Source organism: Cygnus olor, chromosome 3, assembly GCF_009769625.2.
Source record: "Cygnus olor isolate bCygOlo1 chromosome 3, bCygOlo1.pri.v2, whole genome shotgun sequence".
Taxonomy (NCBI): Eukaryota; Metazoa; Chordata; class Aves; order Anseriformes; family Anatidae; genus Cygnus; species Cygnus olor.
In genome coordinates this window covers 48212787-48238489 of record NC_049171.1, presented here as the reverse complement: position 1 = coordinate 48238489, position 25703 = coordinate 48212787, and the positions used below count along the sequence as shown (strand labels likewise).

The window sequence follows — 25703 nt, the reverse complement described above, 5'->3', positions numbered from 1 at the left end:
GCAGGGCAGTCCTCACCCCAGAATAAAGCGATCCCCAGGCTGGGAGAGTGCCGCAGGGGCACCTGGAGCCAGGGTGATGTCGCCAAAGCTCCTCAGACTTTGGGCTGCACATGGGAGCGTGGGCCACACTCAACTGAAGAGCGCGTTGTGGCTCTCAGGCTTTGCCCATCCTATCAAGGGATCCTGGTCTTCCAAACGTGGTGCTCTTGGCCATGCTTGGGCTGAGCCCGCAATGCCGGGTGTTATGCAGGAGGGTATCTCTTGGACTCGGCCAAAATCTTGGCAGGGTCAGCTCCGAACATGGAGCCACAGGGCTCCGTTCTGCCTCTTCGGTGCATATCTGAGCAGAGAGCCTGAGCCCTGGTGAAAGGCCCATTGAATTCCCAGGACTCCGGTGACAAGGGATGGGCATGGGGTCAGGGTCCCACCACCACAGCCGCTGGCATAAAGCGAGGCCCCGCGTCTGCTGCCGAGGAGGCTGCGTGGTGCCACAACTCACGCTGCGTGCCCTGGCAGGGACCTCCTTCAGGGGCTGCAATTTTTGGGGGGAAAATATAGGGACAGCTGGCAGGCGGGCGCGAGCAGCGTGCCCAGCTGGGGATTACATGGGGGGCAGTGCACTGCAGGAGGGCGTGGGCTGTTCCTCACCGGCGCTTTTTATGACTGGGGGGATCACTGCTGTAATTACTGCATTTTTAGCACTTTGTGGGTCGCTTCCTATGCGACAGATACCTCGCACTTCCCCCAAACCACGCACAAGCCACGCCCACAACCACAAAGCCACGCCCATAAACACGAAGCCTCGCCCACCCCGATAACCCACGCCCACCCCCCCGATAACCCACGCCCACCCCAATAACCCACGCCCACCCTGTGAGCGGCGCGGCGCTTCCGCTTCCTCGGCGGGGCCGCCATGGCGCCGCTGCCCGGCTTCCATCTCCGCCTCCTCCTCCTCCTCCTCCTCCTCCTCGTGCTGCTGCTGCTGCCGCCCGGCCCCGCCGCGGGGCTGCAGGCGCTGGGCGAGGCGGCCGAGATGGCGGCCGGGCTGCGGGCCGGGCTGCCCGAGCTGGAGCTGGTGCTGACCGGGCTGGAGCCGCCCGAGCTGGAGCCGCCCGAGCTGGAGCCCGAGTGCCGCCGGCTGCTGGCCGCCTTCGCGGAGGGCAGCGCGGCGCTGTCGGGGTGCCTGGCCCGCCGAGCCCGCCCCGTGCGGCTGTGCCAGGCGTGCCGCGGGCAGTACCGCAGCCTGCTGGGCCGCTACCGGGACATCGCCCGCGCCCTCGGGGTGCGTCCTCGGGGAGGGGATGGGGATGGGGTGGGGGTAATGGTAGCGGGGGGCAGCGGGGGCAGCTGCCCCGCACCCTTCCGGGAGGTGGTCTGTGAGTACCGGCGTGTCCCCGGGCGTTGGCTCGGTGAGGTTTGTCCTCTCCAGGGCAAGCGTCCAGCCAGCAGTCATTTGAGTTGGAAACCGGCGCCGCGTCTGTTTGGTTCTCGCAGGGGAGCTGTTCTGTAAGGCCTCCGATCAGGTCGTGTGGAGGTGAGGGATGGAGCACGTAGTTCTCGCTTCTGTGTGACACCTTGCCTCCTGAAGGGTTTGTAACGCAGCCGAAATGCCCTGCACTTCAGGGTGGAGGCCATCGCTGGGGAACTTTCAACACAACGTTTTCATTGCCAAACAAATCCCGGTGCTTATAATGTGTGTGAACTCGCTAAGGCCTCTGTTCTGGAGTACCGGCAGCCTGGGAGGGCAGGTTCAGCATTTCGCCTGAAATGCACGTCTGTGTTTGCCTTGCGCTCTGTGCGTGGATTGCCTAACCGAAGAAATAAAGGAGGCAACCCCTTGTGACCTGGGTCCATGATCATAAAAGTGGCCAGATACCTGATGTAACCTAATGTTCCCATCCTGCAGTAATTGTACTGCAGCATGGAAGAAGCGGCCAAGTTAAGTTTTGGACAGCTCTGCAAAGTAAAATCCTCAGTAGGCTAGGCAAACATCTTTAAGGAATGATACAGTTCTACCAGATCCAGTTTGGGATTTAAAATGCTTTTTTTTCCCTACTCAGGATTAAAGCTGGTGAGGAAGTTTCACAGTTTTAACTCGCTTCCTGAAGCAACCAGCGAGTTTCCTGCATAAACAACTGCCTTGCATGTCTGCATGTCACTTAGCAGAATGGAAGCGTGGGAGTTGCCAGAAGTGACTTCTGCCTTTGAGTCTCATGGGGAAACCTATTTAAAAAGTAAACCCATTTTAAAAGAGAGAGGTGCTGGATCTCTCATAAAGCTGTGTAAGCAACATGCTTCTTGCTGAAGGGATTCTTTTCTTGCATGTCCCACGTTGCTCATCAAAGAGGCTTTTGGCAGCTTTGGCAATTTTGGGGAGTGCTTAAGGCAATTTAGCAGCTAGAAACCAGGAACTGGAGCATGGGAGTCAAGTGACTGGAGAGCGTGGTTTTCTGTCAGTGACTTGGGGAAGAAATGAAAGCTCTGGAGGAGAAAAACGTTAGTCTAAGTTCTGATAGGGATGCTTTGTTTCCTATTTATTCTGTAACTGCTTTTGGAGTGATTCTGCATTTTTCACTAGCTTGGTCCAGAGAGTAATTTGCTGTAAGAGTTCTGCCATGCCTCCCCTTGGAGGATGGGGTACATTGGATGGCGCTCTGAGATGAGATCAGCCTGGTACCTGTATTGGGTGAAGGAGAGCCTGGCCAGACACCAGGCTTGTGGGAGCGACCGCTGTGCAGAGGACCCGCGTTCCTGTATGCGGGGGGGTGGCCGTGGTACAGCGTGTTGGTACGGCACTGCCAGACCTTGCTCTCTCGTGTTTGGGGTTTGTTTGCTTGGAGGCCGTTCTGTTGGTTCAGCTCCTTCAAATAAGTCTGCAGTCTGATGAGAATGGTACCCTACCCATCTCTGGCTTGAGCTGGCTCCTAGGGCAGCAGCCCAGAACTGGATGAGTACAAGTTGGCTGGCAGAGCAGGCTCTGACTCTGTGCTTTCATGCGTCTGTGTATTTTTGACCAACAAGCGTGCAGTCCTAGTAGACCTTCAAAGACCATGTGCACTAAGCTGTGTTGCTTGTAGGATGATTTGGAGGATCAGAAGATGTTTATCGTTCAGTTGATTCTGCTCTAGAAATGGCAATGTGATGAGATGCGTTCATTTAGCTGTGTTTACCAAAAATACTTCTCAAACTTTCCCTTCATATTTTTAACACCTGATGGCTTTTTTTTTCCCCTTTTTGCTCTAGAATTCTTCTGAGAGCCACAATTGTGCCAAAAGCATCTTGACCTCGGACAGGCTGCAGATAGTTGTGACCCTTTCAGAGTTCTTTAACGAAACCTGGGAGACAGCCAACTGTGCAAGTAAGTGACTCATTCTACAGCTTTCATGCCACTGTTAGGACTTAGCTAACTTTGGCCCTAAGATTTGCACAGATCAGAATTGTATGTATTTGTTTAAATACATACAGTATATAACATAAAGATCCTAAACTAGAGCAACTCCAATGAGGGCTACAGGAGGTTTTTATTGGTTAAGGGATACTGCCAAAAATCTGAGGGTGTTCGTCTGCATAAAAAATCAGAAGTTATATGTGTTTGTTCTAGGCAAGCCTTTCAAAAGGAGGTTACATTAGGGTTGTGTGTGTTTGTGCAATCTGCAAACCCTGCTGGAGACTTCCCTTAGTTTCACTGTAGCTTCTTCTGTTTTTCCCATCTTTCCTTTTTTTTTTTTAATTTATGTAAGGAACTTTGACTTTTTTGTTAATAAGTCAGTAACTGCAATGCTTACTTGTATCTGCCTCCACAGTCATGCCTGTTATTTCACTTCATGGGTGGAGGGCGTCCAAGTCCATCCTTGTGCCTCCCTATCCCCATGCTGATGGCGCTGTGCCATGCTTACAGATAAACTGCAGCTCTTGGCTCTTCCCCTGGTGTGGGAAGTGGGACGCTATGCTAAAAGGTGCACTAGAAAATGGAGGGAATAGCACTGTGAAGCTAAGCATTACGGATAATGGGGCTTTCTACAAAGTCCTCTGAGAGCCTGGCAGTTTTTTTTTTTTTTTTTTTTTTTTCCATTTGCGAGTCTGGCTTCATGATGGCTGGAAAGGCAGTGTGGAAGGAGCCCTTTGGTCTGTGCTGTCCTGCCATGCTCAGATTTTGATCTGTGTGCTGCCTTCCCTGTGTCCTTGTGAATGCCCACTCAACACTGATGGTGCTTCCTTCTTTCATGAGAATTTTCTAGGATGTCTGCTTGCTCTCATAGTACTGTTGCTGAATGTCTAAATTCCCAAACCCCTGTCACTTCCAAGGGTTTGTCTGGTTACAGCACCTGAAATTGGGTGGCTGGCTGCCTGGGAGTGTTAACGGGCTGGGGTTGAGCGGGTCTGTGACCTGGAGGAAAGCCCCAAAGCTCCCCTGAAAGCTGGTGAAATGGTCAGCTCTTGTATTAAATAGCATTAACCTACACTCTGATTTCTACCACTGTTCATGGTCCAGCTTTTCCCTGGGTGCCCCCCCCTTTCATCTCTGCTTCTGATGCTTCTGCTGCCATATAATGGCTGTTACTGTTGCTGGGCAAAGCCAGATTTTCAGGGTAGAAAATAAAAGTAATGTCTTGTTTTATCTTAAAGTCCAAAGATAATTCAGACCTCCTCTTCAGAAAGCTCTTGATGATAGTCTTCATCTTTCACTTAATCAAGGCCAATTAATTCTGAAAAATGTTCTCGATGAAGAGTTAGGTCAGCAGGTCTAAGACATCAATGGCAGGCAGATAAGGAAAATGCAGTGTTGACTAGACCAGTCTTTTATAGTCGAGAGCTCTCTTTGCAAGAGTGGAGTGCCTGGGGCTTGTCAGCTATGGAAATGTTAGAATATCCTGATGTTTTTCTTTCTCTTTGACAGATTGTTTAAAGAACAACAGTGAGGGATTATCAAATTCTACTGTAGAATTCCTGGATTTATTCAATAAGTCTCTGACATGTTTTGAACATAACCTTCAGGTATTTATGCTGTTGTATTTAAGAGAATCACTAAATCCTCTAATTGCTAGAAAAATCTTGTTTATGCTGAATAAACTGTGGATACGTATTAGGCAAATAAAACTCTCAAGCTCGCCAGCAGTTTAGGCACATAGATCAGTGATCTGCAAAAATGTGGTTATTTACAGACTGAGAGCCTAAAATTAATTCTAATTGATATTCACCTTGACTTCATTTTGTATGTAGTTGCAATGTTACTTCACATCAGAATTTCTGAATTCACAACAGTTGATAATTACATAGTAAGTACGATAATGTCTGACTGCTGTCACTTTTTCTACCTCTTCGTGGAACTGTTGTCTTCTGACTTAGCAATTCAATCTTTAAATAACCTTTTGATAACATAGACTAGTTCAGAAACACCAGCTACCTTATATGATTGTTACAATTCTCTTGACTAGTGAATTTTTTGGTAGTCCGTACCAGAAAGGCAACATAATGCACTTTGTGAAATAAATGTGGTAATTTTCCTTAAAGAAAATGCCATAAATCGCCTAAGAAAAGGCACATAATCCATTTCATTTGGAAACTAGCCAAGTTCTGACATCATTCAATAGTAAAAATGGGAAATGATGGGTATGGTACAATTTCTGAGGTAACAATCTGTGTTTTTTATTATTAATGCTATCTAGGAAATGTGCCTGGATAGGCCTTGGTCAGGCGCAACACGGAGTGGTCTGTCAGTCAAATATCCAAATTCGATCTTAACCCAGTGGTCAGTGGTTAGCTGATACAGTAATTACTGGGTTTGGAATGTCTTTAGAAACTAGTTTTGTTTTCAAGTATGTTCTATTGCATTTGGTGATGGTGAAGGCCATAAGTCAAAAGGATTGTTTATTATGGCAAAGTCTGCGGTGGTCAGAGTTGCTCAGCAGTAGCAACAGTTACTTGCCTATGGTCAGATGATCAACCTGGTCAAATGAAAAAAAAAAAAATACAAAACACTGTTAAGGAACCTGATCTGTGGCTCCAGAATAACAGTTAGTTGCTTGCAATTTTTCTCCTGTCTCTCCTTCTGGGAGCTGGTACTTCTAAAAATGTTTTTTTAAAAACATAACACTTGCTGATTCAAGAGATGCATAATCTGCAAAAAAAAAAAAAAAAAAAAAGGGATCTTGTCACTAGAGCAGCCCAGTGAATTAGTGTTTTGGTCCCTTTTCCTCCTGCATTGTCATGTGAGTTGTCTGTCTGGGCCTTTTCTCAATGTGGGTTGTTATAAATCTGAATTTTGGTTCAAGCTTGACTGTAGTTTTTATAATTCCTTCAAACTCTGTATGAGTGCTGTTCTGTAACCCTAGGGACAAGCCATCGATGTGTCACCAAATAACTACACCGAAGTATGTAAGAACTGCAACGGAACCTACAAGATGTTGAACGACCTCTATAACAACTTGCAGAAGCTGAACAGACATGGCAGTGAGTCTGGACACTCCGCACACTTGTGTATCGATGTGGAAGATGCAGTAAGTACTTGTTCATGCTCAACAGGGAGACCTTAATCTGTGTCATGCGTGCTTTTCTTGCTAGGGATTGCTTTTTCCCCATTCAGTTTGGGACCAGCAGCAGGGCTTTTGGCAGGCTGATGTCCAGTGGAAGGGAGGGAGCCCAGTTAGGTCCTGTCCTCAGTCAGGCAGCGGGAGCGTGACTGAGGCTCCTGATTGCCTGAGCACATTCCAGTTTGAGTAGCTGCACTTTAATTTCTTGTTACAGTGAAGGGGGTGGATTTAAAAAAAAAAATCTCTTAATCTTCTGGCTTTTAATGCAAAGCTTTACTGCTATTGTTCTAGCTGGTGTGATAATTGATTCCCTATTACAGCAGCTGTTTCTAGGGGTCCTCAGTATTTGCGACCTATGTTTGGAAGGAGCTTTGTTACATTGTGAGGTTTCAAGCAGTTGGGTAAAAGGAGTGTTACTGAAAGCGTGAGATTAACCCTGTCCCCACAAACTGTCAGTGAGTTCTGCGGGAAATGAGCACGTGGTATTGTCTACAGTATATATGAGTATAGTCTTTTTTTTTTTGAGGCTTGTTGAAACTTTGATGTGAGATTTTGGCTCCACGTAAATTTCATGTTTCTACATTTCTAGGGATTTGCTTGTTTTTGGGGGGAGATCTGTTCAAGCTGTTTTCTGAGGTCATGTTTGAGTGCTTGAATATCCTGAAAATGCACACGTTCTCCTTCACAGTTTTCTTATGTTTCCGTGTAGATGAACATCACTCGGAAGCTTTGGAGCAGGACTTTCAACTGCTCCGTTCCCTGCAGTGATACGGTCCCGGTGATTGCAGTTTCATCCTTCATCCTCTTCCTACCTGTTGTTTTTTATCTTAGTAGCTTCCTTCACTCAAAGCAGAAGAAACGGATACTCATTCTGCGTAAGTGATGTTGCTGGCGTTGTGCTGTTAGAGTTGGGTGGTGCCAGGGACTCTCTTGGCTCTTGTGGGAGCAGGGGCCCAGCCGGCTCTGCCTGCAGCTGTGCTGACAGCGCTAATAGTGACTATTAGTCTGCTGCTGTCCCCTGAAGAAGGGTGGGAAAGAGCTTCAGCCATATCTTTTCATTAAAGTTTTTGGACGTGAACAGAAAGCTGTTTGCAAGTCTGTGGCGGATAAATAGAGGGAGTGGAGAGACGAGTTTTGTGGAATTCTTTGTGTTTAATTTTCATATAATTTTTCCCTTTCTAGCCAAGCGTATCCAGTCAAATGCCAGTCTTGTGAACATCCAAGAAAAATACAGCTGAGCTGCAAAACAAAACCTGAGAACTGCTGCTGGTATACAGTGGGTACAATTGTGTTGGAATGAGGCCGGCACAAAAGAGGAGTTAATTATGGTTTAGTGTAATGATACAGAGCAACACAAGTTAAACAAAATGCTGTCTGACTTCTAAGCAAGGATATTAACAAACGTGACAAGGCAGGGCTGTGTGACACTGTATGGACTCTGGCTTTGAAAAATCTGTGTTTTTTTTTTCAGTCTCAGGCTGAAGCTGGTGTTTTTCTCTCTAAGCTTTTGTACTTCTCACCAGTAGAATAGCTATACTTTCTTTGCATGTTTTTTTTTCCTCTTTAATTTATCATATTTGATTCACAGAAACCTATCTGAGATTCTGGATCTTTTTGAGGTGATTTTCGTAGACAGGAAAAACTTGAAGTAATATTTGATGTTCCTGTTTGAAACATTATTTCCATGTAACACTCTGTCTTGTCAGACTTGGAATGGACAGGAAACCTTCAAAAAAAAATAAAAAGTTCCTATCTTTTTGATCTTCTCTCTAAAGTCATGCTGCTGCTCAGCTGATTGTAATGGTCTCTGTGAAAAGCATGAAATATGCAGAGGAAGTGGTAATACATAATGTTTAAAGCCAGCAACAAAAGCAACAGAACTGCCAGTGCTAGACGTGAATAGTAATCATTGATGACTACAGTATTCAGCTATCTCTGATATAAGTGGCATATTTAGTCATTTGCACACTTCAACCACTAAAATATTTGCTTTTCAAATGTTATATTTTCAGAGGCTTATTCTAGGTGTCTGCCCAGGTCATTGGGAATGCATCACTATCTGTTTATTGCGTTGTTTCCTTTGCCTTTAAAGTGTGGTGTTTTTTTTTTTGCTTTTATAAAGTATTGAGGTAAAGTCAAGTCACTGGACATGCTGAATTTCCTAGTCTAGAGCTTGCTGTGGCTTAATACAGAGGTATTTACAGGAGTGTGGTAGGGAAAAAATGGTCCTTTCATGCATAACATGTATTGTACAGGTAAATGAACCAGGGGGTTCATGCAACTTGAAAACTGTCTTGAAGGACAATGAAGATGCTGTGCTTGGAATTTGATGACTTTCAAGAAACAGTCTTAAAAATTAGCCCTGTGAAACAGATGAATAATAAATACAAGCATGTGGAATTCCAAAGCAGATGAAAAAGCTGTACAGTAACTGCAGGGATGGGTAGTGCTGCTGACAGGCAGTGGGTACGGTTCAACAAGCAGCAGCTGCAGTGATACCAGAGGTTCGATTTGGCTGATGATGGTGCTAATTTGGGAGAGTGATGGGGTTGAAACAACTTATAGCTGTACTTGATGTTAATGAATGGCTTTGCTCCCATTTGGAAATAACTGTTTTTTATAACCGTGAGATAAAACTAAATGGCCATATCATCTAAAAATCAAATTTCTCTTGAAACCTGTGTGTCTGACTGTGGTCAACAACTGTATGAAAGTCTTACGTACTTGACTTGCATTTGAGCCTAGTTTGTTTAATTATTTCTTTGCACAAGGGCTCAAATACATATATAATGGTTTAACAAAACAATCCTAAAGTCATCCTAGTCATCGTGTTTTTTTTTGGTTTTGAGCCATGACATACTGTCAGTTTTAAAGTCAAGTTGACACTGTGTGTTTGTTATCAAGTAAAATACTGTGTTAGTGATTGGCTCCATCCACATGACTGCTTTTTTTTTTTTTTTTTTTGCATTCTATGACTGAGAAGTATTTATCTCCCTCTGTTAAATATGAATTACTAGGTCAACAGTCAGTTTGTTCTAGGTAGCTTGTAACAATAATAGAAAAGTTTTTCTTCTGGTTATTCTATAGTTACTTCCTTGTGGCTGGGAGAGGCATGTTGCCTGTAGGAAAAAAGACATTTAATATTTTTTATATCTGTTATTCTTAAACTTCAACTTTCTGGGACTTATTCAGCTGCCTGCTCTAATAGCATTACATCGATTTGGGACATCATATGATTGAGAGCTGTTCAAAACAATCTTTCATTCATGCAAATAAAGCCAGTTTGTATGTGCAGCACTTCAGAATGACAGCTTTTATACTGTAAGCGGTGGCTTTTTGAGCACATTCGTGTTAAGTAGGTCTCAAAGTCATTACTTCTGGATATGGTGGTTAAGCACTTTACAAAAAAAATAAAAAATAAAAAATCAGCTTTTCTTATTTTCCTGGCTGCTAAGCCAAACGGAAATACTCATGTGACTTTTTTTTTTTATTTTAAAGCAGCAGTAATGTTTACACTTGAGATTTTAAATCTTATATCCACTATTTCTCCTTTTTTTTTTTCCAAACTTTGTACTGCTAACTTGCTTTACACAGTTATATTTTTGGTAGGATGCTTCACATATAAATTGACTGAATTCTCTTTATAATCTTTCCAAGAGTAATGTGGAAGCACACAGATGGTGTGTTTGAAGGAGAACTAGAACTCATTTTGCTGCTAAACTTTCATCTTCGTTTATTTTTTGCCTTTTTGGTATTATATGTACAAAACAGTGAACTTTGGAAATACTGGTTGTTTGTATCCTTTTGTGCAAATAAACATTTCTAACTGTGGGGTGGCACTTTGATTCGTATTTATACTTATTAGGAATCCTCTAAACGCTGAGAGTCAGCTTTAATAAAGATTGTCAATAAACAGTGAACAGTGTGGTTTCTTAATTGCTCCATTTATAGGAGTTTTATATTCCTGCTGTTCGGGGTTTGTGTTTAGAGGTACCTGCTTATTATTCCTCATTATGCCATTTGCAGGAAAACAGTATCAGAAGGACATTTTCAAAGCAGCGCTGCAGTGAATTACAGAAGAAATGAATTGCAACTGTTGAGAAAGGGTGGAGTTTGAGTGCAGTTAAATCCTGCAGAAGTATACAAAAAGAGTCTCAGTTGCAATGGAGTTTCTTAGTTGTCTGGGGGTAAGGGTACTTGGGATAACTTGGTGTCCTTCTGGGGTGGCTTTTAGTTACCTGCACTGGCCCCTCTTTCAGCTCCAGCAGTTGCCCTGTTGAATTTCTTTTGGACTGGAAGATTTTCTTAAAATGACAGTGCAGTGAGTCAGGGTGCAGAGACCTGGGTCTCAGTTGATGATAGCATTATGCATATATGGTAGATGTGAATGTCTCAAAGGCAAATTTAATCTCAGTTTGTCACAAAGGGACTTCCAGAAAAGCTGGGAAAGTATTATGCCAGTATCTGAGGTGCAGCTTCAGCTGGAAAACTAGGTACAGTTCTGCCTGCATGTGTTCTTGGGATTTGAAAGGGAATAAGTATAAGAGAAGGACAGCAGGAGGAGTGGGGGATTAACCCAGTGAGTGGAACAGAGGTGCAGGTGGAATTGAGGGTGGAAATGGGTATCTGGAAGCACACTCAGTTGCACGCTTTTTAGCCTGATCTTCATTAAGTTTGACTTAGGAGAGCAGTGATTTTACTGATCACATGGCTTATCGTTCCAGAGAAACTCAATATAAAATGAAGATGGTCTTTATGTTTGACCAACACTTCTCTATTTTTGCAGTGTTTAAAGGTACCCTTTGAAACAGTGGAGTCAATAAATTCTATGACTTTCCTGAAGCATTACGTCTCCTAGCATTACAAATAGTATCTGTTCCTACTTGCTAGAGTCAGCCAGGATGACCTGTGTGCAACTAGTAACCTCGTGTTGTGCCAAGGGTTGAAGTGAAGTTGTTGTCTGCTGGAAAGATGGTGCTGGTCCAAGCTGTTTTCCCCCAGCATCTGCTCTGAGGTCCAAGGAGCTGCCTGGGGTGTTTCTGATTTGTGCTGGCAAACATAAACGTGGGAGCAGCCACAAGCACATCTGCTTCTCTGGGGCTGCAGGGGGCTAGGATGGACCTTCGTTCCTTGCACAGATTAGAGATAGGGGAAGAGGAACATTTTGTCCTGTGGGGTTTTTGTAACTTTCAGCCCTAGACAGAGAAGAAATGGTTGTCTCTTTACCCCTAGACAAAACAGCCTCCTTGTCCACCTTTCCTGTTGAATCCTGACTTTGAAATATTTGTATACGGTGACACTGACTTTCACTGTCATCAGTGTTTTATATGGGATCTCCACTCTATATAGATATTGCCAGATTGCTTATGCTGCAGTGAGGCTGTCTGCTATCAGGGAGCATTTTGCTCTTCTATTTAAGCCTTAACTGTGTTTCTTTTTCTCTGGGCAGGTCTACTTTGAGACCATTGGAGGTCACCAAGTCCAACTCCCTGCTCAAGCAGGACCATCTCTAAAGCTGGATCAAGTTGCTCAGGACTCACAGACGTGTTTGGTTCCCCACTTTTGGGCACTGTTGGGTTCTGCTCCAAGCAGGCTGTGCTTTCAGCTCCCCAACATGCAGGGGTGCAGGGTGGCTGCCGCAGCTTGAAGAAACAAGTATGAAAAACTGATGTCCCCTGCTGCCAGCCCACTGTGGATAAAGAATACAGGGATAGTTTATGCTATGGTGTAGCTTCGAAAGGAGTCTGCGGTTTGAAGTGTGAGCTGTTTGGTTTTTTATTTATTTCTGTGCATCTCACAAATAGAAGTAAGACTGACCAGGTGGCAGGAGGGCAGGGATGCTGTCGCAATGCTTTGCAATCAAATGCAAAGTTGCAGAGTTAACTGCTAATTATTTTTTTAAATTACTTAATGATTTTTGCTGGAAATAAGTTAAATAGTTAAATGAACCCTGAAATCTTCACCTACTCCCATCTAAGGTGAAAATGTTGGAAAGCTATTTCAAATATTTAATAACAGAGACACTTGCTAGTAGCTCGGTTGAAGTTTTAACTTTTAATGCTGAAAATTCCACTCTAGTGCCAGCACAGTAAGTATCATGGATTGCTGCAATTAAGCCAGTGCCTTAAGTTATTCATAATACTCTTTCTGGGCAACATTCCCACCTGCTTAATCTCTGCTCTACAAGCGTTTATTAGAACTGACTGTTGAAAACACCAAGCTAAATCAGACACTAAAAAAAATAATAAAAGAAAAATCAATCAATATGATGCCCTAAACTGGTTTAATATCTTTCCTCTTTAATAATCCTACACATTACTGATTTATTTGCTGTAATGAACATGCCATTCAACCAAAACAAGATTAGCTGAGAACACCACAGCATTAAGCACAGAGCAACTTTAGTGCTGCTTTACATTTCATTGTAATGCTCAGCACTTACAGTGTTGTCTCTTTCTTTCCTCTGTAATAAAGAGTTTGTGTGAGGATCACGAAGGGCTCTGGAGTGTTGTTTTGTTAAAGCATTTGAAGCAATAGATTTGAGTCTGAGTTGCAACATAGCAGCTCCTTCATCCAACCATAAGTGGAACCAAACTGGTGAGCAGGATTAATGCATGAATTTCTATTCCCTGCAGGATTTTTCCGGGGTTAACCATGAAATAAATGGCTTATGTCAAACTGATCTAGGTTAAGACAGAGAGTACAGCCACTGGCAATCAGAATATTCCTTTGGACTTCATTCAAAAAAAAATTTTTTTTTTAGTAGCATTTGGAACAGCAGCAGTCTTCTGTGCTGCCGGAAATGCACACTGCAGTGAGCAGGTACCTTGTTTTTTTACAGAGGAGTCCTGGGATAGATGTGGTAAAGACAGATGACTTTCAAAGCAGTCTGTAGAAAGAATCGGGAAAATATGAATGACAGAAGTATCTTATACCTGGCCAAGCTGTAAAAACAACACCTGGCTAGGTATAATGCAAAGTCTGAAGACTGTAAGCTCTCCAGCTTCCAGGTAAAACTGTGTGTGCCTGTCTTCCTATTACAGGGGTAATCCTCAACTGGGAATCTCTAAAGGCAGTGGGTTGCTGTATTTTTATTTTCCCTCTGTCATGGAAAGAATGCTTTAGACAGTAACATTCCCTTCTTGATGATTAAGAAGCAAGTTGTATTTGTTAGGACATCCATATAATCTCCATAGTTCTAAAAAATAAAAAAAAAAAAACAGACAATGAATTTTCCAGGGATGCTGCTTGCAGTACAATGTTATTTTTCATTTTCTTTGGAAGACTATGATAAGTTGCATGTGTGTACTTCAGCAGCTTTTTGTGTCTTGGAGTCAAGACTTGGAGTTAAGTATTGCAAAAGTGTGCTGAACTGGGAGCAATTAGTCAAACAGAGAAATGAGAAAAAGGTCAAAGAGTGTTTGCACTGTGCTGGAAGAGGTTTTCAAATGTGGGTTGTGTTTCTGATGCTGGAATGTGCATGTTTCTTTTGGCGAATGCTGCTTTTTTTTCCTGTTGATCAGAACAGAGAATTGAAAGTGATCTGGCAAAGGGAGAGTCAAGAGATTCAAGGCAGCTGTTTCTGGAGGAGGAAATGGACTCTGAAAGTCTGCAGCCTTACTTTACATGTCTCCATTGAAAAAATAGTCTGAAGATGCTTTCAGAATGTCTGCCTGGAAGGTGAGTGCTGGGGTGCAAAGAGAGGGCTAGCAAGTATTGGCAAAGATGCTAGCTTGCCATTAATATGGCAGGTTTTCCTGGAAAAACAGTATCTCAAACTGAATGGGATGGAGCACTCGGAGGGGAGCATGTGTGCTTGGAAGGGAGAATTTCCTCCAGAACAACTGGTGTAAAGCTGGTCATGGGATGAGTAATAACAGTCATTTATATGAGATATGGCAGTGCCTTTTTTTTTTTTTTTTTTTCTGTTATCAGAAGACACCACAGCACCATTTACTCTTTTGTCCAGGCCGCACAGGTATTTGCCATGATTGCATTTATCAATGCACCCCCACAGTTTACCTGCTTTGCATTACAGCAGACTGTTTCACTAGTGCAGACTATGCTTTGTTGTCTGTTACACAGATAAGCAGTATAAAAGGTGTATGTACATACATGAGTGTGTATTTATATATAAAAGAATATGTATGCTTTACTGTAGCCACTTGTGTGAGTTACTTTAGGTCTGCTCATGAGCGTTTTATTTAAAGACCAAGTGATCTGTGTGATCTCCTAAATCATGGCAACGGAAGCACTTGGACTGACCTGTTTGGTGTCCAAGCAAACATCAGGAGAAGGGACAGTGAGAAAGAAGGAATGAGGCAGAAACAGCAAGACTGCTCAAGAGAAAGCAGGATCGAATAGTCCTGGGAAAGCCTCTGCCCTGCCTTAGCTTGTATAACGGGGACTTACACAACACGTAACCCAATCTGACCCTGACCCTGCCAGTGTTCAGAGACTATATTTTTACTGAGATTAAGCTTTTATTTTCTTTCTTTTTCCCGGTACAGTTTCCTTGGCTTTCAGCTTGCCTGTTGGCTGTCTGTCTGGCATGGCTGAGGCTACCTTACCTGTTTGTTCCTATGACACTTGGCCAGCTGCCCTTTGCGAAGGGCGGCCCTGCGTGTGCCCAGCCACCCCGTGGTGCCCCACAGCAGTGCTCACCAGGGACGGCCTGGTGTCTGTTCTCTGCTGGCAGCAGCACTGGCAGGGAAGGAGAGACAAACACGGTAAATGTAACCGCACCTTTCAGTTTAGCAAAGCAGCTGTGAGCTTCCCAAATAAAATGTCACGCTGCATGGGAAGTGGCAGAGCTTGGATCCTCTAGGAGGCCTGGTGTTTTTTACCTTTCTCTTCATGGTAACGTGAGGGACTGGTGTCATGCCACCTTGCTGTCCTGCCTGCTGGCCTCACCCCTGGAAAACGCTGAGATCCCCATGCCATGAGAAAGGCCAGGGGAAGACCCAGCCCTGGAGGCTCCCTTGGCCATCCCACGCAGCACGGGGCCACCACACAGCCCCCTAGGCCTGCTTGCCAGAAGCATGTGGGATGGCTGGAAACTTGTGCCCCATTTTCACACAAACAAATCATCTTGCCTAAAGACAGTCCTAGCTCAGGCTGCCCTTGGTGTCCCCCATTTCCAAACCTCTGGGGGGTGCAGACTGCACTGGGCACATGCAGCCCTGTGTCATGGTGAGGAGCTCCTGCTGACTGCCTCATCTCCTGCTCCCCTGGCCTTCTGGGGACCATCTTAGAATCACAGAATCATTAAGGTTGGAAAAGACCTTCAAGATCTCCCTTCCTTCCAGGTCTGTGTGGTCCTCTCTGTGTCTTTAGAGTGGGGATGAGCTTTTTCCCTAGCTAGGACACAGGTCATGGATGCAATGTGGGCCTACACCGCTACCTGGACGTTGGCTGGCACAGGGTGTTTTTTGGTCTCACCTTTGAGCTTCCTGGTTTTAGCTTGCTCTCATCTCAAGCTGCCTGGTTTTACACTTGCAACTTTAAAGCATCTCTCCCTGGGATAGCTGTTCCCACCTCTGTGGCACCATGGGGGAACAGGTAGGAATTCCAAGGGGAAAAATGCTAAACATTTTCCCCATTACTGACTTAGGAGTTCAAACCCAGCCTTTAAAAATGTGCTAAAATCCACTGACTCAGAGTACTGTGCAGCATCCCAACAGCCAGGGCACTTGAAAGGCAGGGCTTGGACTCCTGTGAGACTCTGTGATTGCTGGAAAATATTCCTCCTCTTTCAGATATTAGGTATTTTTGAAAACACTTGGTCAAGTTTGGCATGCAAGTGGTCATTAGTTCATATTTCTCAACTTATCTCAATTGATAGTTTCCTGTTCTTTCTCTAGTGGGGCTTTGAACATTCTTATCCAAGGGCTGCTGTACAGGGTATATGGACTGGCTTTTCCCAGTCACCCATGAGAGGGCCCTGCAGTGTTACGTATGGTGCCCCTGGGGTTGAAAGCCACCGCTCAACTCAACCTTAAGCTGTTAGGGTCAATGCAAGGGTGAGCGTCTGGACATCCCTGGCTGGTGCTGTAAACCACACTAGCTTCAGTGCCTCTGACCGTTTCTCTTGGATTTAAAATCTTCCAGCAACACCTTTCAGGTGTTCTCCTGTGCTCCCAGGTCTTGGTGGCATATCTCCCTGCTCTGAATTCCATGATCTTCACGGCTTCTTCTGGCTCCATACCATTGCACCATGATGCAGTAACATTTGCCATCCCAGGATGGTTTCTTCACCCCACGGTTCCCACTCTGTCTTTAATACTTGCTGTCCTGATTCAGGCAGGTGGGTGCAGCTCCCTGTGATGCCGTCAGATGGGAGCTGGGTTCTCATGATAATGCAGAAGTGACCATGGCAGCCTTCCCAAGGAAGCGTTGCTCAGCCAGCTGAGAGGGAGAGCAGAGACTCGCAATCACTGGGGGCTGAAAGCAAAGAGAAGTCTGTAGCCTTGAAGGGCAAAAGAGACTGTTCGAGGTGAAAGCAGATTTATGTAGACTATCTCCCAAAATGCTGAGCAAAGACAATCTTGCAGCATAATCATTTTAACATTTGATATCTTGCAGCATGAGCAGATTGTGGATTTGTACGAGGAAGAATTGTTTAACCCTCACCAATACCCAAATGCTTCAGAAAGAGCTTTCCACCTGAACACAGATTCTCTTCCCAGTCACACATCCAGCAGGAACTCCAAGTTCACAGTGACTGACCATGACAAACACTTGAACTTTGCAGGCTGCCAACCCTGCTCATTCCTGCCCTTTTAACACGCTGGGACCTACATGTTCACTGTTTGAGCTAACTCCTCTGGACCATCTACAACATCTAGAATACATCAAAGCTGGGAAAACCTGTGTTTTTGTCTCTAAAATGACTCATATTTATGAATGCTTCAATTCAAGATTTGCTTTTTTTTATTTATTTTTTTATTTTTTTTCTGTACTCAGCTGAGAGTGCTGAGTACAGGAATGGTATTGTCCTTTACATGATCAGGGCAGTAATTAAACTGCGTGTTATGTTGATGGCGTGATGCTATGAAACTCATTTTTTTATTCATACTAGAAACTCATTCCAGGGGGACAATAAGCATAAGATAACAGGGACAGGTATATAAGTGACAGGAAAAAAAATAGATTTATAAATAAATATATATATGTATTTCTTTTTCTGCTAAGTGCATCTTCTTGATTTCAGAGCACATTACCTAGCTGCTGCACTGTGAGTCAGACAATTCATGAAGTGGGTTGCACAGATTGTCTAATTTACTCACTTTCAGGGTCTGAGGGGGTTGGTAAGGGAAAAGGAAAAAAAATGTTAGAGATTGTTAGATGTAAGACTAAGAGATCCCATCTTACTGGTAGGAAAAAAAAAGATATATACTGCTAAAAGGAGATAAAAAGAGCATAAATTCCAGTCAGATGTGCCTCTCGTGAGAAATGACTAATTAAATGACATCGGTAGCTTAAAAATAGACCTTGCTTTAATGGGAAAATATTTTAGAGGTCATTTAAAGAGAAATCAAGACCCAGGAAAGATGAGCAAGTATGACTGCCTGCCTGGGCTTTGTTATTTCTTGGAAGTAAATCTCATTTGGGGGGCAGTTTCAAGAACAGTGGTAAAGCCCAGCACATGTACAATAGCCATGGTCATGCAAACAAGCACCATGCAGCCTTACAGAAGGCCCATGGAGGTCAGAAAACAATGAACTGAGCGGTGGATAAATGAACCAGCTATGGCGTGAGGAGTACAGGAGGGCAGCCCTGAATCCAGCCCATAGGAGCTGCTGCGCTGGGCCAGCGCTGCTCCAGCAGCCTGCCTCCACCCTGCGCTGCCTCGCGCACCGTAAATAACAATTATCGGTTCCTGTGATCCACCCCCGTCGTGATTTCATAAACCTTTGCCATTTCTCTTCTGCAGTTGCCCCAAATAGATATTTCTCAGACCACGTGCCCGAACACCTGCAGGATGAGGTTTGGTTTAAATTTAGTTTACATACTGAAAACATGAAAAGGATTAATGCAAAGGGGAAGCGTTTGATCTCTTTGACCAAATAACCATATCAAAAGCTCTTTTCAGTGCCTTTTGTTGAAACATATAAAAGTCACGAACTCCCAGGCTTCTAGCCAAATACATCCGAGTGTATGGGCCAGGTTGTTGCCCAGTGTAAGCCAATGTCACTCTGCTGATCTCGAGGGATATGAAGTGACTTTCCCCATGTTTGGACCCAGCCTCCGGGGATTAACAAGGTGCTTGTATGAGCAGTAATGCTGATCAGCCTGCAAAGAAGTGGGACAAACAGGTTTGCAAGCCTGTGAATGTATCTGAGAGGAAAAGCTAGCTCCTGAAGTAAAATAGATATTATCCCCAAGAGGGACTGACAGATTATCTTTGAGATGATTAATAGGAATAGGATTAAAAGCATTATTTTATTCAAAGCCTCGCTTTGCTCTGAATACTTCGGTGTTGACTTCCTGCTTAGTGCCAGCTGAGGTTGCTCCCCTGCAAAGAAGTTCCCTTTAGTTCTCATTTTGATAGCAGCAAAACCTGATCGCAGAAATTCCTCACCCTCCTGAGCTGCGCCGATGGTCCAAAGAGAAAAGAGGAGGTATCTTACTCTGTTTGTTCACCCTGTCCTTTACTTCAGAGGTTTTCCAGCTTGCTAGGAGGGGTGCTGATGGTTCCCCAGCTGGGAACCGCCAGAGAGCTGTGAAGCTGAGGAAATCCCTGCCGAAATGGGAGCTGGAAGCGGTTTGTGGGTTGCTCAGAGCAGGTGTCCCAGCAGCGGTCCAGCTCCCCACAGCTGCGTGCCCACAGCAGGACAGCCAGCACAGCTCCTGGAGTCTGCAGGGCCGGAGAAACTTCTCCTCGTGTCTTGTCTGCAGCTGCTTCTGCCTACGTTTCACGCAGGTCCATGACAGTGGTGGAAGCATCCCTCCTTGGTGGGGTCTCATAAAATTGCAGCCTGGCAGCAGTGGATGTGGCCATGGTGCTGGCGAGCCCTCTGTTCCTCCAATGCAAGAGGATTTTCTTTCCCCTTGGTACCAAGGAGTTTTATGCTGAACAGACGGAATAAGACTTTCCAGCAGAATAATTTTCCTGGAAGATTAAGAAAGTCAAATATTTCTTAGGATCTCTATCATGTCTGAAATCCCCTTATCCTGCATATGAATTACGTTTTTTTCTTTTCCAACCAACAAATGCACTGATGCTGAACCCGATGCTTTCCCTCCCAGCTGTTGCTGCTTAGCTGCTCTCCTCTCTACTTAAAAACTTCTTTTTTTTTCTTTTTTATTATAGAGAGAGCCTGAGGGAGGTCAGATGGAGCATAAGTGCTCTGCTTTTTTCTTTCATTAGCACAAGTGATGGCTACCCATGGATTTCAAATTTGTTTCAGCTCTTACTGGGAGCTCTTTGCAACCTGAAGCAGGGATTGATTGTCGGTGAAGAGGTTCTGCAATAACAAAGACAGAAGTCATACAGCAAAGGTCTGACATGTGAGCTGTCAGAGGTGATGCCACCAGCAGCTGACCTATCATAAGACCTCCGGGAAAAGCCACCGGGCGCCGTGCTTGGGAGTTTCTAGTGCCCTGCTCCCCGCTAGTTTGTGCTTGGAAACAGATTGACTAACATAATAGAGTGATTTTGTAATCTGTCATAATACCATAAGCTACAGATCCACAGACTTTGACCCCTCGCAGGTATAATGAGCTCCTTTATTCAGCTGCACATGCTCTCTCGATGGGGGAGGAAGGGGGGGGCTTTTTCTAATTATATATCCAAAGCATATGTTTTGCCCAGAAACAAAGCATTATATTCATTAGCAAAATCCTATAAGCTAGGCTCTTTTTATTAGCCAGTTAACTAATTGACAGTTAAGAACGTGTATTAATATCACGGTGTAACCATGCAGTCACTTAATCTGACAGCTTTATTAAAATCATAGCATTGCTCTTCTAAGTTGCTGCAGCGAGAAGCTGTAGCATTTGCATTATAAACCTCGGTGTTCGGAAATGTTGGGTGCTCAGCTGCAAAAAAAAAAAAAATCGATACATCATCATGCAGGCTCAGCCTAGTGGCCGTCTCCCTTAGTGCTTTGACAGGACCGGAGAAGAGCGCTAAAGGTCCTCGCATTGTTCTTTAAAAATCCGCTCAATCAATTTTAAGTAGGTCTCGGGAGCGCGCAAAGCATATGTTGGTGCATTTTCTTTCTCCCTTCCTAATTCAGAAAGTGATCTCACTGGAAGAAAATGCAGAGCGTCGCGCGTCTGAAAGCATACTGTGGGATGCTGAGAGCAGCACGGGGCGGGGGGCGTATGTCGGGGAGAAGGGGGACCCCGAGTGCAGCTGCGGATGTTGCACCGAGCAGAGCCCGTCCATTTGCGATGGTGGGTTAAAGAGGTGAGTGACTTGTGTGTGGAGAAGCTTAGGGAATAAATACTGATAATGGAATCAATGTCATCACAGTATGAAGACGTTGTACAAATCAATCTTCCGTCCTCACTTCACCTAAATAATAACCCTCTACAGTAGCCCATGCTTAAAAAGGTTTTGGTCACAGATTTATGTCGCAAAGCACGGTGTTTTGGTGAGGAATAATAATAGGGGCTCTGCAGGATTACATTATTCCCTTCGTTAGGCTTGCACAGCCTCTGCGTTTGGCTTATAGATCATTATCACTCAGTGTCGGAGGTGGAAGATGGAGAATACAGTATGAAAACACACAATGATGTTTTCACAGGTCTTTGTTTCATATACCTTGGCAGAAAACAAGGGAAAAATGTTTTCAACTCCCTGCCCCGAGCTGCCACTTGTCTGGCTGCAGCATTCCCATTGCAGCTGGGAGTTTTGTGTCTAGCTGGGCTGAAGCTACTGGGTATTTGCTGAGCTGGTTGGTGCGATCGCTAGGCAGGATAATGCCTTGCTAATCAACATTTTGTGGAGTGCTGGCCTAACCTTTTCCATGGCAAAGACGTGCATGTGTGTCCCTGCCCTCACTAGGTCAGGCTAAATCCCGTTGATTTTACTCTTCCTTCTGCACCCAAATCTCCCCAGCCATTGTTTCAGCTCACTCAGCAGAAGATTGCCACCTGGCACCGAGGACCATCTTGCTCCTGGTGCCCTGGGTGCACAGCTCAGGCAGGTGGGAAGATACAAGTTGCTGATGTTCTGGTTTTTCATGATCTGTCCCAGCTTTCAGGAATGATCTGGGATGGGATGGTTTGGACCAAGTTAAAATCATCAGGGCTGAGGAACTTGAATTTGGGCTGGACATTTACAATGCAGAAGCAGAGAAGTCAACAGGTCCTCAAGAGACTGTTGATCATACTGCAGATAGGAAGGCTGCTCATGAAAAAAAAGGCAGTTTTTGAAGCGAAGAAACCTCTCTACACAGATATCAGTGTGTGTGCATGAATATAAGGACAGGTGATGCTCCTTTCACTGGACAGTGGCAACAGGAGATGCTATTTAGGACAAACGTGAGCCTAGCCACCTTTGATGGTCCATTGACCCCTTTCTTTGCCGCATATAGTTCTGCTGTACTAGGGATGTTCAGGGGTACATCCTGGCCTAGTCCTTGTAGCACCCATCCATGGACCTGTCGTCCATCTCATCCCTCTATGAACCAGCTGGCACAGTGCAGCTCCGCCAGCCTCCTGTAGCTGCCAGCTACAGGAGTTCACTGCCTGCTGGACGCAGAAGTACTGGCTTTGGTCTGTTCTAAACAGCCTCTTCTCACAGGTAACCAGTGATAGGACTAGAGGGAATGGCCTCAAGTTGTGCCAGGGAAGGTTTAGGTTGGAAATTAGGAGACATTTCTTCTCAGGAAGAGCAGTCAGGCATTGGAATGGGCTGCCCAGGGAGGTGGTGGCGTCACCGTCCCTGGGGGTGTTCAAGGAAAGGTTGGACCTGGTGCTTAGGGACATGGTTTAGTGGGTGACATTGGTGGTAGGGTGATGGTTGGACCAGATCATCTTGGAGGTCTTTTCTCCCATGCTAATGTTGCAATATTTGTGTGCAGCAGCGCTTCTTATCTTTATTTTTCAAAGCTTTGTAGACCTTAAACATGCCCCTTCCCACCATCCCCTCTGCAGAGTCCCCACCTGCCGAGCCGCTCCTTGTGCTGTGACCACAAGACGGTTCCCTCGATCCTTCCAGTTGCCCTTCCCTGTGCCTCCTCTATCTCCACTTTCTCTGCCAACTGTGTATACAAACAGCCATTCACTTCGGACACAAATGTGAGATGCGGTTCAGTTCAGCCAGTGGGTACTAGCTTCTCTTTGATAGATATTAACTGTATTTTAATCCTCATGAAAAACATCTTTTACCCTTTGCCTTCTGACACTTTAATCAAAACTCAGGAGCTCTTGCCCCCTTAAAAATAAGCAGAGGACAAAGTGAAGCAGAGAACTGTAGTTAATTATAAATTGTTAATGAAAGCTGACAAAAGCTTTCTGGAAGCCAGCACAAGTCCTGATGCGTAACATTTACATGCATGGTTCTACAGCTATTTTCGAGGCAAATCTTGCATTGGTGTCTATCAGACAAGAGTGTCAGTGGGAGTTTTGCCTGATCACTGGCAGCATGATTGAGATTATTGAGAAACAAACAAAATGTCAGGGAAAGCTCTTCTTAAACATTCAGACAACATTCGTTAATGAAAAACAGGTACGGCGAACATACTGTAGAGTTATGCTGTGCTAAGCCTCTGTAACTTGGGCCAGGCTTGTGGGGTGGGCTATAATATCACACTTGCTGAGCATTTTCTGAGCAGCAGAGGAGTAAACAATACCTCTAATGCGAAACCAGAGGTAAAATGAATTAGGTGATGATAACCCTTTAAAAAGAAAAGGTATTTTGTGAGTTTCTGTGCAAAGACCTTTTGAGCTCTAAGCTTTATAATCAGCTTGGAAAATAGTTTAACCCACAGGATCTTTGTGACTTACTTCTGTCTTCCCCAGTTTACAAGGTCAACCATCAAAACACATGTTGTTTGAAGAACGAATGTCAGGCGGCAAGGTCAATTTATAAATCATTTCCCATTTCTAAAGGCAGTGCCACTGCACTGTTTTTAGGCTATGATTAATATCATGGCATAAAATAGTTAATTTAAACAAACAAACAAAAGGGAAACTCAGTGGAAAAAAAGGGGTGCTTTTCAGATAATCCACTTACTGCATCTTTGTTGTGCCTATCGTCATAATACCCCTCAGTCCCAGTTGCTGGATTTAGCCACAGTGCTTTCTAATTTCCAGAGAGGCAGCAGCAGCACGCCAGCTTTTATCGTTAGTATTCCTGATATGAGCACAATGTCCTGATGTCTTTGCAACCCTGCGGCAAAGTCTGCACCTCCGCAAGGGCTGACCTGCAGGCATGCTCCCTCTGTGAGGCTGGTGAAAGGTAAGGAAACGCAGAGAGGGGAGAGAGGAAGAAGAAAAAGAGAGGAAGAAAAAGCAAGAGAGGAAGCGAGAAAGATGAGAGAGAGATGAGAAAAAGATAAGAAATGAGAGAGATAGGGAGAATAGAAACAGAGGAAGAGAAACAGACAGAGTTTGTCTTCACCGAGGGCCTAGAAAGACTGGAGAGAGAGCTCCCTTGGAGAACCTGCATTTTGGACCTAGGTCTGTGGAAACCCCCTACCCCTAATGCACTGTTCAGTGTTCCCATTTCCAGAATTATCCCCAGCACCCAACAAAAAATAAAAAAGTAGGCCCAAATGCCAACCAAACTGATTCCTGATATAACTTGTTCCATCCTCAGATTTTCATCTGAGGGTAAGACTCCAGGGAATCACAGCCCAAATATTACAGAGGAGCTTATGAGGTGCATGAGCTCTTATTTTCCCACTCTGGGCACCATGCGTTGTTCAGGAACATTGTGTGTGTTTTTTCTGTTTGTTGCTGTCGTTTGGTTTGTTTGTTTGTTTGTTTATTTGTTTTCCTTTTCCCCCTGACATTAATCCCTATAAAACTGAGATATAAGTTCCCAGCAACTTGCCCTAGTAACTTCTGTCCTGAATTTGTCATCTCTAAGTAGGAAATACCCCTGATTTCCTACCATCTTTAACTACAGATGTGAACTACAGACAGATGTGAACCACTGAGAGAAGTTCTGCAGTATCCAGCGCACTGCCCATGAAAGCTCCACTTCGCTGTCCTACAGATCTTCTGCCATCACTCTCCTCCAGTGCTTCTCCACTGCCTCCACCATCCCCTTGCTGTCAGCCTGGCCAAATCCTTGCACCTAGTCAGGAGCGGATCTATGGAAGCTTTTGTGGAAATCACTCCAAAATGTTGGGAAGCGTGCCAAGGAGAAGGTGTTACATGGCCTTTCGCATCTCTCTGTGGAAACAAATCAGGTATCAGGGGCACAAGAATGTGATAATCCCAACCAGAGGGAGTCACACACTTGTGGGAGCCCCAAGAAGAGGTTAAAACATGGTACTTTTCTTCCTCATACGGTCGTGTTAGATGCGTTACACAGTGAACTCCTTGATGGCCCTGGGCAGCCATTGTATTTGTTGCCATTGAAATCAACATGTAAATCCTAAGGTGACAGGTCCACTCCAGTCCCAGGGTGGATCACGGGGCCATTTATTTGAATCTGGCTTCTCTGCCAGAAACAAGTAAAATAGCAGCAATAAAAAATGCTAGCCAGATAAGCAATGGTGTTTGCAGGGCAGTGAAGGCAGGTGTCCACCCATCCTAGTACATTTAGCTGGAGGCACCTTCCCTCCTGTAGTGTGTTTGTCTTCTTGAGATCGTTTTCATTTCACAGGTGTCCAGGCTGGTCACATACAACCTTTGCTGACTGGAACTAATTGAATTGACCACCTTGTGTCATGAAACATGCACACAGGAAGAATATTTCTAAAACAGCTGGGCCAAATACAAAGGCTCCTGTGTGACATGGTCTGCAGAGCGGAGGAGGCTGCGAGACAAGAAGCAGGGGTCCTGCACTGCCACTGAACACAGCTGGGTAGCCTGAGGTGGGCCACAGCCACATGCACAGTGCAGATCCTGCTGCCTGGCTCATGCCTGTAGCTTTTCCACGGCTACAGGTGCTTTTGAAGCTCTTACAAAGAGCTATTTTCTCAGTAATGCCCATTTCAATTAAATATGTCATGCAAATCTGTTATCTTCTCTCCTTCCCACCTG

The 25703-nt window shown here is 44.8% G+C and overlaps 1 protein-coding gene and 1 long non-coding RNA gene across 2 annotated transcripts; both read left to right on the top strand.

The window, feature by feature from the left end:
- Positions 1-850: 850 nt before the first annotated feature.
- OSTM1 (osteoclastogenesis associated transmembrane protein 1) lies at positions 851-10361 on the top strand. The gene is made up of 6 exons (XM_040552605.1): positions 851-1282; positions 3244-3358; positions 4898-4995; positions 6333-6497; positions 7240-7405; positions 7713-10361. The coding sequence occupies exons 1-6, from the start codon at positions 914-916 to the stop codon at positions 7766-7768; spliced, it is 969 nt and encodes a 322-aa protein (XP_040408539.1). The 5' UTR covers positions 851-913; the 3' UTR covers positions 7769-10361.
- Positions 10362-14091: 3730 nt separating this feature from the next.
- LOC121067392 lies at positions 14092-17570 on the top strand. Its single transcript, XR_005818277.1, has 2 exons — positions 14092-14210; positions 17115-17570. It is a non-coding gene; the product is annotated as an uncharacterized LOC121067392 (long non-coding RNA).
- Positions 17571-25703: the final 8133 nt, after the last annotated feature.